Source organism: Chaetomium fimeti, assembly GCF_033439085.1.
Source record: "Chaetomium fimeti strain CBS 168.71 chromosome Unknown B0H64scaffold_4, whole genome shotgun sequence".
Taxonomy (NCBI): Eukaryota; Fungi; Ascomycota; class Sordariomycetes; order Sordariales; family Chaetomiaceae; genus Chaetomium; species Chaetomium fimeti.
This window is the reverse complement of record NW_026944332.1, coordinates 2,340,745-2,354,123: the sequence shown is the minus strand read 5'-3', so window position 1 is coordinate 2,354,123 and position 13,379 is coordinate 2,340,745. Positions and strand designations below refer to the sequence as shown.

Sequence of the window (13,379 nt, the reverse complement as noted above, 5' to 3'; positions counted from 1 at the left end):
AAGTTAGGTAGGTATCCAAAAGATCCTGCAGCGTCTAGATTCATCAACGCGCTGTTGCCGCGTCGAACTCCCCACATCTGGATTTTACATGCATAGTACAGATTACGCGGGCTGAGCTACCGAATTCCAGGGTGTTCTCTCAAGCAAGTACTTACATACACATACACACGGACAGGACAATACGATATCTTTTGTTCTCTCTATTTGGTACCGACCACCGCACTGCATAGTCAAAACCACTTATAGCTGTAGAGAACTGCCACGCTTCATTCTAAAATATTGAGATTTATATTGGCCGAACATTTCAATACGTCAATGGATGTATGACCCCGGAGTGTGTCAAAACCGAAGAACCAGAAGGGAACACGCCCTCGAAATCACTTGAACCCAAAACTTCAGGTCTAAGCACTCCGGCAGGCAGACAAGAGTCGTGTGGAGGGACAGCGGGGAGGGGCCGGGTCACACAATACCACCACCCGGCCATACATACACCTCTACCTACCTTTTTGCGCCTCCTCCCGTTCCAGCTCGGCCTCGCCCCGCTGGAGCGACGGTGCCCGACTGGCAGGCCGTTTCCCGCGCGGTAGCGTCTCCGGATTGGCATCGTTGCCCTCAAACCCCTGATACTGATACTCGGGCTCACCCGGCAGGAGGACGGCACGGTCGACGGCATACGGTAGGCCGCGATGGCGGCCGCGGATCATCATGGCGCAGATGGCGACTTTGCTGGCGGTCCCGAACTGCCCGCTGAGAGACGTCATCACGGAGGGGTGGCCGAGGGAGAGGCCGACGTTGGCACTGTGGGTTAGTGGTGGCGGTTAGCGCTACGCTTATCTGATTCCTTCCTGTTCCTGTACGGGTAGTGGGTAGACGTGGGGGGCATACTATGCTGAGACGACCTCGAACATGATCGAGAAGACCGAAAAGGCCTGTGATGGGATGCGGGTTAGTTTCGCCATTCCTTGCATACCTCAACTAGCAATATGCCTTGTCCTGTCCGTCCAAGATTGTTACTTACAGGATCCTTGACGTCGGCGATTCTGTCGGACTCGGCGAAGCAAATCCAGAGGGTGCCGAGGAAGATATACCACAAGTCGAAGCTGAGCTGGTTCCGGATATGCATCAAGACGTACGACTTGCCGTTCGACTCATCCGGCGGCAGTTCTTGGTCGTATACGCCCAGCGACCTCTCTTCGTACGTGTTCGACGCCCGGATACTGATGGCAATGGGAAAGATGGCAATGTACATCATCACCAGCAGGCTGAACTGCACGGCCGGGTTGACCGCGGCGAGGTTGAAGGTCGCCGTGCCGGTATGCCGAGACGAAGCCGCCTGGAACAGCGCCGCCAGGATGCGCGGACCCATCGGCAGGTCGTTGACCGCGGGGTTGTCGAGATCGAAAACGATGATCAGGAGCACGTCCACGAAGTTCATGACAAACAGGATGCCGAAGAGGATCCAGGTCGGCCGGCCAGGGAAAAGGAGCATGGAGCACCGCCGCGGGTGCTCCAGGAGAAACCGAAGGGTCTCATTCATGGACGACTGCTTTGGCACGAGCTTGGACATGGTCCAAATAATGAGGCGCACGAAAATCGGGTAGAAGGTCTCGCCCGCATAAGCGAGGAAGGTCATGACCAGCAGGGGCCAGGTGGCGTCTCTGAAGGTGAGCATCGAGTCAGGGGTCAGGGTGAAGCCGAGATTGTTCACCATGGTCTGGGCCGAGTAAATGGCCCTTAAACGAGTAGGTAAGTCTCAGAACGTGGTGCTGGACCCGGTGTGTGCAGCTTACCACCAAGACTTGTCCTGCGCGCACTCTTCTAGCCATTCAGTGTATTTCGCCGGCGCCCGGTGTATCCACGGCAGTAAGCAAATCACCCCGAACAGGTGAATTCCGACGAGATAACCTACACAGTGCGTCAGTTTTCTTTCGGTGAATCCGAGGGGCTATGTCGACGTGGTACCAGTGACAATCTTCAGCAGCAGCTTCAAGGCTCGATACTCGATGCCGCCGAGCCGCTCCCGATCTTGTGCGGTGAGCCTGTGGAAATTGGAATTCCTTCCGACCGTTGCCTCCCTGGAAAGGTATGGAAGATCGGCGGCAGAACGCGGGTTCGACGCAGATTGCCTCGAAGACACTGTCCTGGTCTGTCCGAGGACGAAAAGGGACGTGACAGCCTGCTCCACGGTTCTGCTGTGTGACATGCTGGGGCCATCTTCGTGTTGGTATCCTCGTCTTCTCGAAAGACCCTGAGACGCTGCAGGCTTGATGGCATCGTCATCTAGCACGGACATGTCAGTAGGCAGGGATTACGAAAGTCCCCTGTGGAGTTGACCTGGCTTACCGTCATCTTCGTCATCTGCTACGTAGCTCTTCTCGACGAAGGAATGGCCTGGATGATGTTGGTCAGTTAAGCCTCAATCGACGCCGCCCCCGCCAGATTGTATTACCATCATCACGCTCCCTCGGCGGTGGGATATACAAGGCCGAATCTGAGCGCGGTCCCTTTACGTCTTCCCCAAAGGTGACGCGAGGTCCCGAGGCAAGTTGAGCGGTTTCGTTTGTCTCAGGGGTGTCGGTGGGTGTAGTCCGTTCGGCCCTGCGGGGGAAAAGGGGAAGGCCACTTAGTTATTATCCAACTCCGCCAATGCTTCTGCTTGTCGGGACTTACGACTCGGACGACTCGGTATCGGCATTCCGGTTCTCGGGCCTCTCCGGTTCAACCGCTGGTATCTGGACTTCGATGTCCCGCGAGTGGCCATTCAGCTTCGAGAGTGACGCTGCTGCAGAGGAGTATTTTAGGTATTGCTCAACATGGCTGGTTCACGGAAAGGAGCCGACTCACCAGCGGTCTTGAAGCGCTTATGAAACCAGCGGAGGCGGACAGAGATCACGATGATGTTGATGAAGCCGAGGTTGGTGATGATGGGTATTACGTAGACATACACCTGCTGGTAGGTTTTCAATGCCTTTACATCGACACTGCACATGTGTCAGGGTGTGTACCTAGTTAAATGGAGGGTTACGGCTGCTTGACGAACGTGTTAAGACCTGATTCCGTGGATGCGCTGACGCCGAAGAACCAGGCGTCCATGGCAGAAACATTGCCGTAGGGATAAACGACCACTAGGGCGAGGAGGCCGGCGAAGATAATCCATGCATCTAATGTGTAAGACACGCAGCATACGTTAGTTGCCCTGTTCACATTCACATCACCCCTATTCATGGATACGCTGCCTGGGAGAGTGTGGTTGGTATCTCACAGTGTAGGGTGATGTAGTTCAGCGATGGTTTCCACATGGCGGCCAACAGAGATGAAGAAGCCCTGAGGCTGGTAGCGGGATGGGATGCGAGGTGCAGAATCTGGTGTTTGTTTCGTTGGGTTGCAGTTTGGTGAGCTTGAGAGATGCCGAGGAGGGTGTATGTATGCACACCTCAGAGACATAGTACATAATATAGTATGTGAAGTGTGGGTTCTGGACCAATGTGCGAATGGGGCCCGTTACCGGGTGCCTGGTAACGGGCGGGAGGCCTCGCCATGCATGCCAGTGCTTATCGCCATCAACAGCTGGAGACTGGCCAACTTCTTTTTGCTAATTGATTTTGCTGATTGGTGGCTATCGATGAGAAGGAAGGGAAGGGAAGGAAAGGACGTGGCGAGGGTACCTATGCTGAGGGATTTTCTCGTGCTTTCCATCGCAACTTCCGTGTTAGGCAACTTACACCGCACGATCCCCCCTCCTTTCCCCCTTGCTCCCTTGGTCCCAGCTCTTTCTCCCCTTTCCACAACTGCCTGTCCCTGTGTGCCCTGCCCCAAACACCCAAATCCGGCATCGCGCTCGTGAAGATGACAAGCAACCAACCCCCACGGAAAATAATGCAGAGCGAACAAAGGGATAAATGATGGACTAGGGTGAGTATTAATATATGTCTATCTCTCTCTCTAACATTTCCCGCTCCCAGTCCAGACCGGGGCGGAGCCGACGCATACAAACCACAAAGACAACCGCTCCGTCAAACAACCTGAACCCTGCGAGAATAGCGCCTGTGGACGCGTATCTTCTCGTCTGCGATAGAATCATCATCCCCATCGCCGACTCCATTGACGGGAGGCAGGTCCGACTGGTTGAAGACAGGCCGCGAGAAGCGATTGTAGGCGATGAAGGTGTCCCTGTCGGCCACGGCGGCGTTGACGGGCGTGGCCACACGCATGGACATGCGCCGGAGTTCGACGGCGTCCTCCTGGATCGGCTTGACGCCGCAGAAGCGGTAGATCGTACTGAGCGCCGGGATCGAGAGGCCGTGTACGACGATGGAGAAGAGCACCAGCCAGTACACCACTGGCACCATGACCCGGACCAGGTCCGTCTCCTCGGCGTCGCCTTCGCCCAGCTCCGGGAAGAGATGGCGCGCGTGCTCCACGTAAAACACGGCGCCGATGCCGATCGGGCCAAAATAACCCATGAACAGGGCCTCCTTGTAGTCCTTGCAGACCGCGGGCATGAACTTGTAACTCATCAAGATGGCCGGGATGCGGCGGAACAACAAGATGAGGACGCCGAGGCCGATAAGCCGCCCGTAGGTGAGACCGGTCGTGTCGGGCTGGTGGAACTCGCTCCACGGGATGATGGTACCGATGTACATGAACCCGCCAAAGTTGAGGAGAACGTCCATGCACGAGTTGACCTCGTCGTGGCGGTCTTCCGTCTCGCGGAGGTATTCGCCATCCCAGTTCATGACGTTGCCAGCCACAAAACAAGCGAGCAGATCGTCGGTCCCGAGCATGCCACAAACGCCAACAAGCCAGAGCTGGTAACGGTGTCAAGTTAGATCATCGACCTTCAGGTATGCACACGGAGTCCGTTTAAGGGATGGGAATGCTCACGCCGATGGCGGTAGGGTACAGAAGGTAGCTTTCCGAGTCAACCCACTTCCTAGATCAGGATAGACAGGTCAGCCATGGTCTGTCCGGGCAGTAAACTGGGAAGGGACACCGTTCAGATGTATGGTTGACGTACTTGCGAAGCGCAAACTTCAAGGCGAACAAACTGACACCGCCAACTAGCGCGCCAATGGCCACCGACATCAGGACGATGTACAGCCACGTCTCGACGAACCAGTTCTGCATCGCGACTCCGACGCCGCCGCCGAGCCGGCCAACTTCTCCCGAACGGGCCAACAGCTGGAGTCCACGCTCCTGAAGCTCGGCCGCCTCCCCACCGTGGGCTCCCGCGCCCGGAATATCGGCATGGCGAATCAGGTAAACCGCGAGCATGAGGAAAGGGAAGCCAAAACCATCGTTCGCGCCGGCCTCGGACGAGATGATCTCGCGCAGGTGGCGGCCGACGAACTTGTCAGCGAAAGGGCCTTTGGCGATGGCCTGCGAGAGGATCGGGTCGGTGCAGGTCACGCAAGAGCCGATGACCAACGCGGCGAGGAGGGTGACCTTGGGGACGGTGGCGAGCAGGCAGAGCGTGGTGCATAGCCACATGATGGTCATGATGGGCAGCAGGCAGAGCGCCATCTCCTTCCACCGCAGCTGCTGGTACTTGGCTGGGAGCTGGAAGCCCGCGATGACCAGCTGCACGCCGATCACCACCCTGGCCACGCCGAGCGTGATGTTGGCTGTTTGGCCGTCGGCGGCTGATGCCCATCGCGAGCTGTCGATAAACTTGGCGGCAATGGGCCCGAGGACGACACCGACGGCGACGGCAGGGACTGGAGATGGTCAGACAAACTGCGGCCGTATCGGGTGAAGGGAGGCATGGGTGTGCTCACGAGCTTCGCCCAACAACCACCGGGCCTTGATCAGGACCGAGATGATGCCATAGAGGAGGATGAAGGCGCCTGGTACGCCGTCAGCTTGACTTGCCCTTCAGGGTGAGCGGTTTATTTCCCTACCCAGGACGCTCAACACGATGTTGAGTTCGCTGACATCGAGGCTCGGCATTTTGGCGGTTGCTAACGCGGCGCTCGGAGGCCAGCAAGCGGCTGCGTTACTTAGACAGAAGGTATTTCCCGACAGGTGCTAACTAACTAGTAAGGGGGACGAGGGTGGGAGTGGAAATGGGATAGTTCAAATCCCAGAAAGAGGAAAGAAAAGACGCATATAAACCGAAGAGAAGCGAAAAAGGACCCGCCAATACGAAAAGAAGAGGCTAACTAATTGGCGCTGCCAGAGACACCAAGAAAGGACAAGAAAAGACGAAAATGAGCCTAAGAAGGGATCATCGGGGTGTAATGAGCGAGAGACCGCGCATTCTTAACGGCGCACTCCCGTTACGGAGCCACAACTCGACATGGGCATGTATCAGCAACGAATCGAAACAAGTGTATCGCCCCAAGCTTCACCCTACCCGTCTGCTTCGTGCTCCGGTGTACACCTCGAAGTAAAACACGGCGCTGGACAACCCGCGCTCACTGGCCCCAGCACGGCAACGCCCACGTCACTTATCGGCTCTCTCTGACAAGGCGCAAACACTCACAGCCCCTTGGGTTGAACCAGGGGGAACAAGAGATAAGACAGGGACGGCCTTGCGGGTGAGCGAAAACAAACAAAAGCCGCAGCAGGCATGAACAGCCGAAAAGGCCGAAAGGGGGAGCGTTCATCCACCGACCGCAACGGGCACCGTCTCACGAGGCACGGCCAAGCCTTCTTGCGGCGGCTTGGCGTGGGAGACATGGCAGGCCGTCTGCCGTGGTTTGCTGGCGATCGGCATCCAGGGGCGAGGCATTGGCATTCGGGGGTTGGCATCTTGGTCATCTTGGCGGTCTTGGCCGACTTGGCATCGCCGCGCGCGCGAAAGTGAAACTCGTTCAACCAACCCTCCGAGCCGATCTTCGCTGGTGACGACTCGCCTTGTCCCCGGTGTCTGGCGGTGCCTGTGCCGGATCTGCGGATGGATGCCCTGGGACGCGCGGATCGGGGTGGCAGATGATGGTTTTACACTTCTCTATTAATAACATCAGGGGGGCTCTCATCGATCATAATGAGGGAAAGAGAGCAGGAATAGCCGAGGTGAGATTTGGCTGTTTCACGGGTTGCAGAGTTATACTATTGACTGATATAACTCGGAACCTGTGGCGGTCAATAGAGTTCCGGGAGATACCTTCGCAGAGTACATCTGTACGTTCATACTATGCCAAGCCTGCGTTTATCCAGACTACCAGTAGCAAGTCCATACCAAGAAGCCAGCTCAGCTCTGATTCACTCAGACCCTTCATCCGGAAACTGAACGTCGTCACAGCTAACTAAGCCTCATTATCCGCGCGTTGCTTCTCCAGCTTCAACCTCGCCAGCTTCTCTCCCTATCTCAGCCCGCGTTTATCCAAACTACCTACTAGCGGCACCAAGAAGAAGCCCTCTCTGATTCACTCGGACCCCTCTTCCGGAAACCGAATGTCATAAGCCTCGTTATACGCGCGTCGCTGCTCCATCTTCAAGCTCACCAGCTCCTCCATCTCCGCCCGCGTGCCCGCATCCAGCGAGGCAATGCCATCATCCCCGTCCGCCTCGTGATGGTGCAGAGCCACCCAGTAGATGTCGTCCATGTCCAGGCTCGTCCTCGCCGCGTAGTTGAACCAGAACCGCCCCGTCTCCCAAGACTCGCGCATACGGGCGGACAGCCTCAGCCTGTGATGGTGGTGGTGGGAGTCCACAACCCCATCCCCATCCCCAGTAGCAGTAGCAGTAGCAGTAGCAGTAGAAGTAACATCGCCGTCCGCCTTGACCCCGGCCTTATCCTCAGCCCGCTCCAGCGCCCGCAGGAACTGTTCCATGCGGGGCACGTACCGCGCCAGGAACTCGTCCAGCCGGCCGCCGTGGTTGTCCAGCCACATGTCGGGCCCGCGTAGGAGTAGCCACCAGGGCGGGTCGTGCGCGAACTGCGCCGGCGCGCTGTTGGTGAACTCGAAGTCGAGGAGCGCCGTGATGCGGAGGGTGTGTGGCTCGATGAGCATGTTGGCGGGTTGCATGTCGTCGCAGAAGAGCCCAAAGCTATCGTTGGTGGTGTCACCATCATCGACGCAGTACTTTGGGATGAGCTGGCGGAACTGGTGGCGTGCGATGAATCGTCGCCGGGCGTCAGCCTCACCGTCCGATTTGGAGAGGTTCCTCTGTGTTCGGAGGTGGAGCGTGTGTTGGTCGGCGATGGCGTGGAAATAGTCGCTTGCGCGGGTGAAGGGGCCGTCGGGGAACTGATCGGCTGGGTAACCCGTGTTGGTGGCTAGCTCGTTCATGTTGAAGGTGAGTGGCCTTCCGGTGACGGACCAAGTGTTGGAGTCGGCATCCTTGGAGATGGCACCTATTGATGAGAACTTGAGCCGAGAGAGTTGGAGGATATAATCGGCCAGTTGGTCGTAGATGGTGTCAAGTGTTGCCTCTTCGATGGTTGGGTTTAGGATGAGATCTGCCTCGTCGTCCTCGTTGGGTTCTTTGAGAAAGGTAGATAACCGAACGCCTTCGACGAAATCCATGATGATGAAGGGGCCCAGTTGAGCCGGGCTCTCATCAGCTAGACCCCAACATCGCACGTGAGGTAAGGGAATGGTGGTATGTTCCCGGAGGTACTCGATCACCCGTACCTCATTCGTGACCTTTTCGTCCCGCCAGGCTGAGAAGGTGTGGCCGGGCTTTGCGAAGCGCATGAGGACACCCGGCCTCCCTTCTCCAAAGCCAATGTGAAAGCTGAGATTGAAGGAACCTTTGAAGAAGCCAAGATACACTCCGGTCCCTCGACCGTCAAGCCGGGAATCGACAAAGGCTACAACTTCGTCTCTGGCATTGATGAGCTTTCGCACCCAGAGCCTGCATTCATCGTCGGCATCCGCCTCAGCAATCAGGTCGTAGGCGGTCATCTCCGAACCCGGCTACGGGTCTGGTGTGCCGGTCTCACAGCCAAACGCGGGTATCGTGACGCCCGCTTTTGTGGCGTATTCCGATTGAGTCTCGGTGTCCGAAGGTAAAGGAATCCCTGTGTTGCTGGGCGGAGGGTAGCCCTCGAACTCTCCTTGAATGTCCGATGAGATAGAACAGAGAATGCTGAGGAGGTAGATCTCGGACAGCATGCCGGGAACTCTGCACCATGACTCCCGTGACTGCTGCAACGCTGTTGGCGCTAACGTTAACGGAAACACCGCCTGTTTTGGCAAAGAGAACCTGGATGGGTGGGCAACCTTACGGGCTTTCCGTGACCATCTTATTCATGATTCCGTCATAAATAGGTAGTAGACTAGTCCAGAGAGTATCAGTCCCCCAGATATAGAAACAATAACAGCTCAATTATAGCATCGTAGAAGAAAAAATTGGAAACGTTGCTCCGTCCGGTTCAAATCGAACTCCAGATCCTGGTATCCCCAATCCCCAACCCATAAACTCCATGACCCCCTTCAAAAAGATACCCATACCCATACCCCATACCTATCATTCCTATGGCCCGCGCCCCACCATTTTGTTTGAACCCAACGTATCCCGCGTCGACACACCCTTCAAACGTAAATAATAATAACCAAAAGCAGTGCTCGCTATCGCATAGCTTGCTCGTAAATGCTCATCCATAACAGCACACGATATCCAGAGGAAAAAAACATGGAAAACACGGAATCATGCCGATGGCGGACCGTAGTCCGGCCCGGGACCAAAACCCGACTGCGGAGGAGGAGGGCCCGCCGAGCCAGGGGTAACGGCCGACGCCGGATGGGCAGACGGCGATCTGTCGAGGCCGGGCGACAGCGGGGTGCCGGCTCGGGGGATCGACAGGCGCGGGCGGGCCGAAAACGACCCAGACTCGCGCCGCACGGCGCCCTGCCAAGGCGGCGGCTGCTGCTGCTGCTGCGCCCTTGGGCTTGCGATGGCAGACCCGCCCCCGGCAAACGTCTCGTCTTCCGCTGGCGCTGCCCTCGATACGTTGCTATCCTCTCGGCGTATCGGATGGTCGGTCGCGCCGCCCCCTCGAGTGTCCAGCTCCTCTTCCTCCAGCAGCTGCGCAAGCGCGGCACCCCGGCGGGGCGGGGCCGGGATGACCGTCACCGGCAGGCTGTCGGTGTCCGGTGTGGTCCAGAATTTGTCGCGCAGGCGGTCTGCTTGCGTGGCGGCGAAGTCCTCAAGACGGCCGCGGAAGTCCCATTTATTGCTGTTGTTGCTGCTGCTGCTGGGTTTTGGCCGTGGGGCATGATCCTGGGTTGCCGGGATGGCGCGCTCCACGTCGGTGTTGCGTGGGCTTTGGAACGGTATTCGCTGCGTTATCGAGCGCCAGCGGTTGGCTGATGTTGCCGTTGATGATGGTGCCGGTGCAGCTTGGGCCGGCTGTGTAGGGGCATCGCCAGCTTCGCTCGGCGCCCCATCATCGTCACTGGCGTGGCTGGAGGCTATGCTGTCCCTTCGTGACAGTTGCGCGTTACTCTGCGGAGGAGGTGGGGTGCGCGATGTCGTTTCGGTTAGTGGATGGTACCTCACAGCATAAACTGTGCTCGCCGCGCTAGAGGTGTCGGTGCGGCTGATCGGTGTGACAGCCGGTTGTGGCCTGGCGGGCCATAGTGGTGGCTGCAGGAAGCGTATCCTGTCGTGGTTGGAGGGTTGCGTATCCGGGGATTCGGCGGGGTTCGTCGTCCTCTGGGGCTTGGGCCGTGGTCGGTATCTAGCCGCGATTGCTGTAACGGTCGGCCACCTATTATTGCCTTGTCCTGCGTCTGGGCTGTCATCCCTCCCGCTGTCGAAGCTAGACTCTTTATCCCCCTCCTCGGCCTCTTTTCGTCTCCGCCTGAGTCCGTTGTTTGAGCGAGCCATCTCGAGCATCTCATCTCCATCGAACACTTCCCTGCCAAGTATCCCGTCTTTCTTCTCCTCTCGCTCCAGGGCTTCGATCCTTTCCACCCACTCCCACACGATGACGCTGGCGGCCGCGGCACCTACCCATCGGACGTATTCTCCCCATCCGGTAAAATCGGGTTGGACGATATCCAAGATGAAAAACACAACGGGTATAAGAATTGACATAAGCGATAACACGGCTACTAGCAGCATGTTCTTCATTTGCGGGTGCCAAAAGGCATACCGCTTCTTTAAGAGGGAATAATAAATTACCCAGGCGGCGTATAGAACACCCAGCGAGAGGGCAAAAAGATAGCTGAGAGCGGGGACAGCATCCTGGAAGGAGCCGGGCCGAGCCACTCCTTGTTCGTATTTAAAGCTGTTGAGAGACTGAAAAATGACATCCAACGTGATGAGGGCGAAGGCGGTCCACTTGATGATGACCTTTTCTCGTTGGCGTGGGAAAAGACGGATGAGCGTCTGGGCCTGGGCAAGCCAGAGGAAGGTGTTCGAGATGATGCGAATGATCTTTAGCTCGTTGCCGCCGAGCACATCCGTCTGTAGCCGTCTCGCGTTCTGCACGCCGTACGAGTATTGTTCTTCGGCGGCCTGGAATGTGGCGGCGCTGGCGATGGTGAGGGATATGGCGACTGCGAGGGCCGCAACCTTTTGCAACCAGGGCCGTCCGCCGATGGTCGGACCGGACCCCCTGTTTGTGAATCCCCTCTGGCCCAAGACAACGACTCCACCATCCAGAAACGATCGCGGTGTAGCGAAAAGCATGATGACCAGCGTGTATGCGACCACGGTAGTTGCAGCGAGAGCGTAGCACTGGGGAAATGTCGAGGCGTAAAAGGGATCCCGGAAGTCCGAGAAGGTCCATCCATCGTCGGTCGGCATTGATCCCTCGACCGTGTCGTCGATCGACACGGAGCCGCCTCCGCCATTCGCAATGATGGCGGGAGGTGTGACGGGCGTGCAAACGGGCTTGAAAGCGGCTGCTGCTGTGAGGGTGACAAACTCGCCATTCGGCATGGAGAGGACACCTCCCATGGGGAGATTCAGCCCGCCACAGCTGCGACCGACCACGGGTGTGCCGGTCGGCAGCGTCGCGGCGGCCGTCAAGCCCGCGAGGAGCTGCCGCGGTTCCATGGTTGCGGTATAAACGGCGGCTTCCGCCTAGGTTTCAGCTATACGCGCAATCGCCATGGAAATGGACCTCGTCGTGGTTTATGACAACCCGTTGTGGCGTGGAAGGGATTGCTGTCGGGCAAGGCAGAGCCGGGCCCGAAGCGACCGCGCAATTGCAGTTGTCGGCAGGAATTTGGTCGAATTTTTCCCTATCGATCCTCTCTCAATGTCGTCGTCGCCGTCGGTCTACCGCGATTTCCAAGTCGCGATGTCGAGCAAGCCAACAGGTACCTATCGCCGTCGCGAATGTTTGCTGTGGGGGATTGTAGAGGCTGGGCGCCCAGAACTCCCTCGTGGTCGGGTCGGTTCGGGGCCTGCTGTAAGGGGCACCGAGGACACGCAGCGCTGTCAATCAATGGAAGGTTCTGTGGATCCAAGAAAGTGTTTCGCGTCTGCTTGTTTCGCAATACAAAGCTTTCCCGTGAATTTCGCAGGCGATTTCGTCCTTTTACGCCAGGTCGTCTCGAAAGTGTTTGGAACCCTGACTCAGGAACTGGAGAGCAGAAAGGGTGCACCCCCATCATGAGCATGGAAATTCCGAGGGGAACGGCGGATGGACGGGATCAAGCGGAGGCACCGTGCGCAGATGGGTCAATAGTTACTGTTCGAGGGGTCCAGTCCGACACCCTTTTCTAACCTGGTGGGGTACCGTCCTCAGGGATTTGCAGGCTGGCGCATCCATCCGCCGCTGCTCGAACTCAACAAATCCGGCAATACCATGTCGAACACGAGTAACCTTCCGTTCTGCGTAAATACAGGTTAACGTGTCGTTCCGGAGCAAGTTTTTCGGGATGAATGCGAGTTCGCGGTGCATAAAAAGCTCAATCAAAGCGACTATTTTTGCGACCAATAAATGAGAAAATGGATGTTTAATTAGCGCTTATCACCCAGAGACATACCCCGCGAGGCAAAATAAAAGCACCCCCATCTGTAGGCGGCACACGATTCGACCTCTTGTACCGCACTGTGTGGCCAGACTCGCTTCGACTGTTGAACAGGATTGGTACCCACAAGACGCCATCCCCGTCCAAGAACGGGGCGCAGCACGGTGGAATTCGTAGGCGAGAATGAGCGGCCCGCACTTTCTCAGAAGCTCGGGGATCAAGCCGCCGCCATTTTGTCATGGATGCACAAGCCACTGGATTGAATGTGAGAATGTGTAAAACATCGCCGACAGACCGTGTGTTTGTTTTATGTTCGCTGAGTTCGGGCGCATTTCGATTTAGCACGCTGAAACATTTCAATTCGGCCCCTGGACCCGCCATCAATGAGACCAAAATAAGCCTTTTGGGCGGTTTTTTGGCCAGTGGTACCTGAGGGCCACCGACATCCTCTCTCGAACCCCCCTCCGCTCGTTGCATGCGGGAATATGTTGCACGTGC

General features: G+C 57.2%; 4 protein-coding genes across 4 annotated transcripts; all 4 read right to left on the bottom strand.

The window, feature by feature from the left end:
* Positions 1–494: 494 nt before the first annotated feature.
* On the bottom strand, positions 495–3,685 carry B0H64DRAFT_460613 (cation transport protein-domain-containing protein; the record flags this gene model as incomplete). Its single annotated transcript, XM_062807470.1, has 11 exons — positions 3,263–3,685; positions 3,041–3,161; positions 2,845–2,981; positions 2,671–2,782; positions 2,450–2,598; positions 2,344–2,391; positions 1,963–2,280; positions 1,791–1,905; positions 1,019–1,733; positions 886–929; positions 495–798 (listed from the first exon to the last, which is right to left on the bottom strand). The coding sequence occupies exons 1-11, from the start codon at positions 3,297–3,299 to the stop codon at positions 495–497; spliced, it is 2,100 nt and encodes a 699-aa protein (XP_062659355.1). The 5' UTR covers positions 3,300–3,685.
* Positions 3,686–3,823: 138 nt separating this feature from the next.
* B0H64DRAFT_156187 (Cation/H+ exchanger) lies at positions 3,824–6,123 on the bottom strand. The gene is made up of 6 exons (XM_062798518.1): positions 5,901–6,123; positions 5,778–5,846; positions 5,018–5,717; positions 4,885–4,933; positions 3,970–4,808; positions 3,824–3,907 (listed from the first exon to the last, which is right to left on the bottom strand). The coding sequence occupies exons 1-5, from the start codon at positions 5,947–5,949 to the stop codon at positions 4,014–4,016; spliced, it is 1,662 nt and encodes a 553-aa protein (XP_062659354.1). The 5' UTR covers positions 5,950–6,123; the 3' UTR covers positions 3,824–3,907; positions 3,970–4,013.
* A 1,189-nt stretch (positions 6,124–7,312) lies between these two features.
* On the bottom strand, positions 7,313–9,263 carry B0H64DRAFT_156204 (uncharacterized protein). The gene is made up of 2 exons (XM_062798519.1): positions 9,179–9,263; positions 7,313–9,106 (listed from the first exon to the last, which is right to left on the bottom strand). Exon 2 carries the CDS (start codon positions 8,853–8,855, stop codon positions 7,371–7,373), a length of 1,485 nt encoding a protein of 494 aa, XP_062659353.1. The 5' UTR covers positions 8,856–9,106; positions 9,179–9,263; the 3' UTR covers positions 7,313–7,370.
* A 4-nt stretch (positions 9,264–9,267) lies between these two features.
* B0H64DRAFT_156183 (PalH/RIM21-domain-containing protein) lies at positions 9,268–12,052 on the bottom strand. Its single transcript, XM_062798517.1, has one exon. It carries the CDS (start codon positions 11,956–11,958, stop codon positions 9,601–9,603), a length of 2,358 nt encoding a protein of 785 aa, XP_062659352.1. The 5' UTR covers positions 11,959–12,052; the 3' UTR covers positions 9,268–9,600.
* Positions 12,053–13,379: the final 1,327 nt, after the last annotated feature.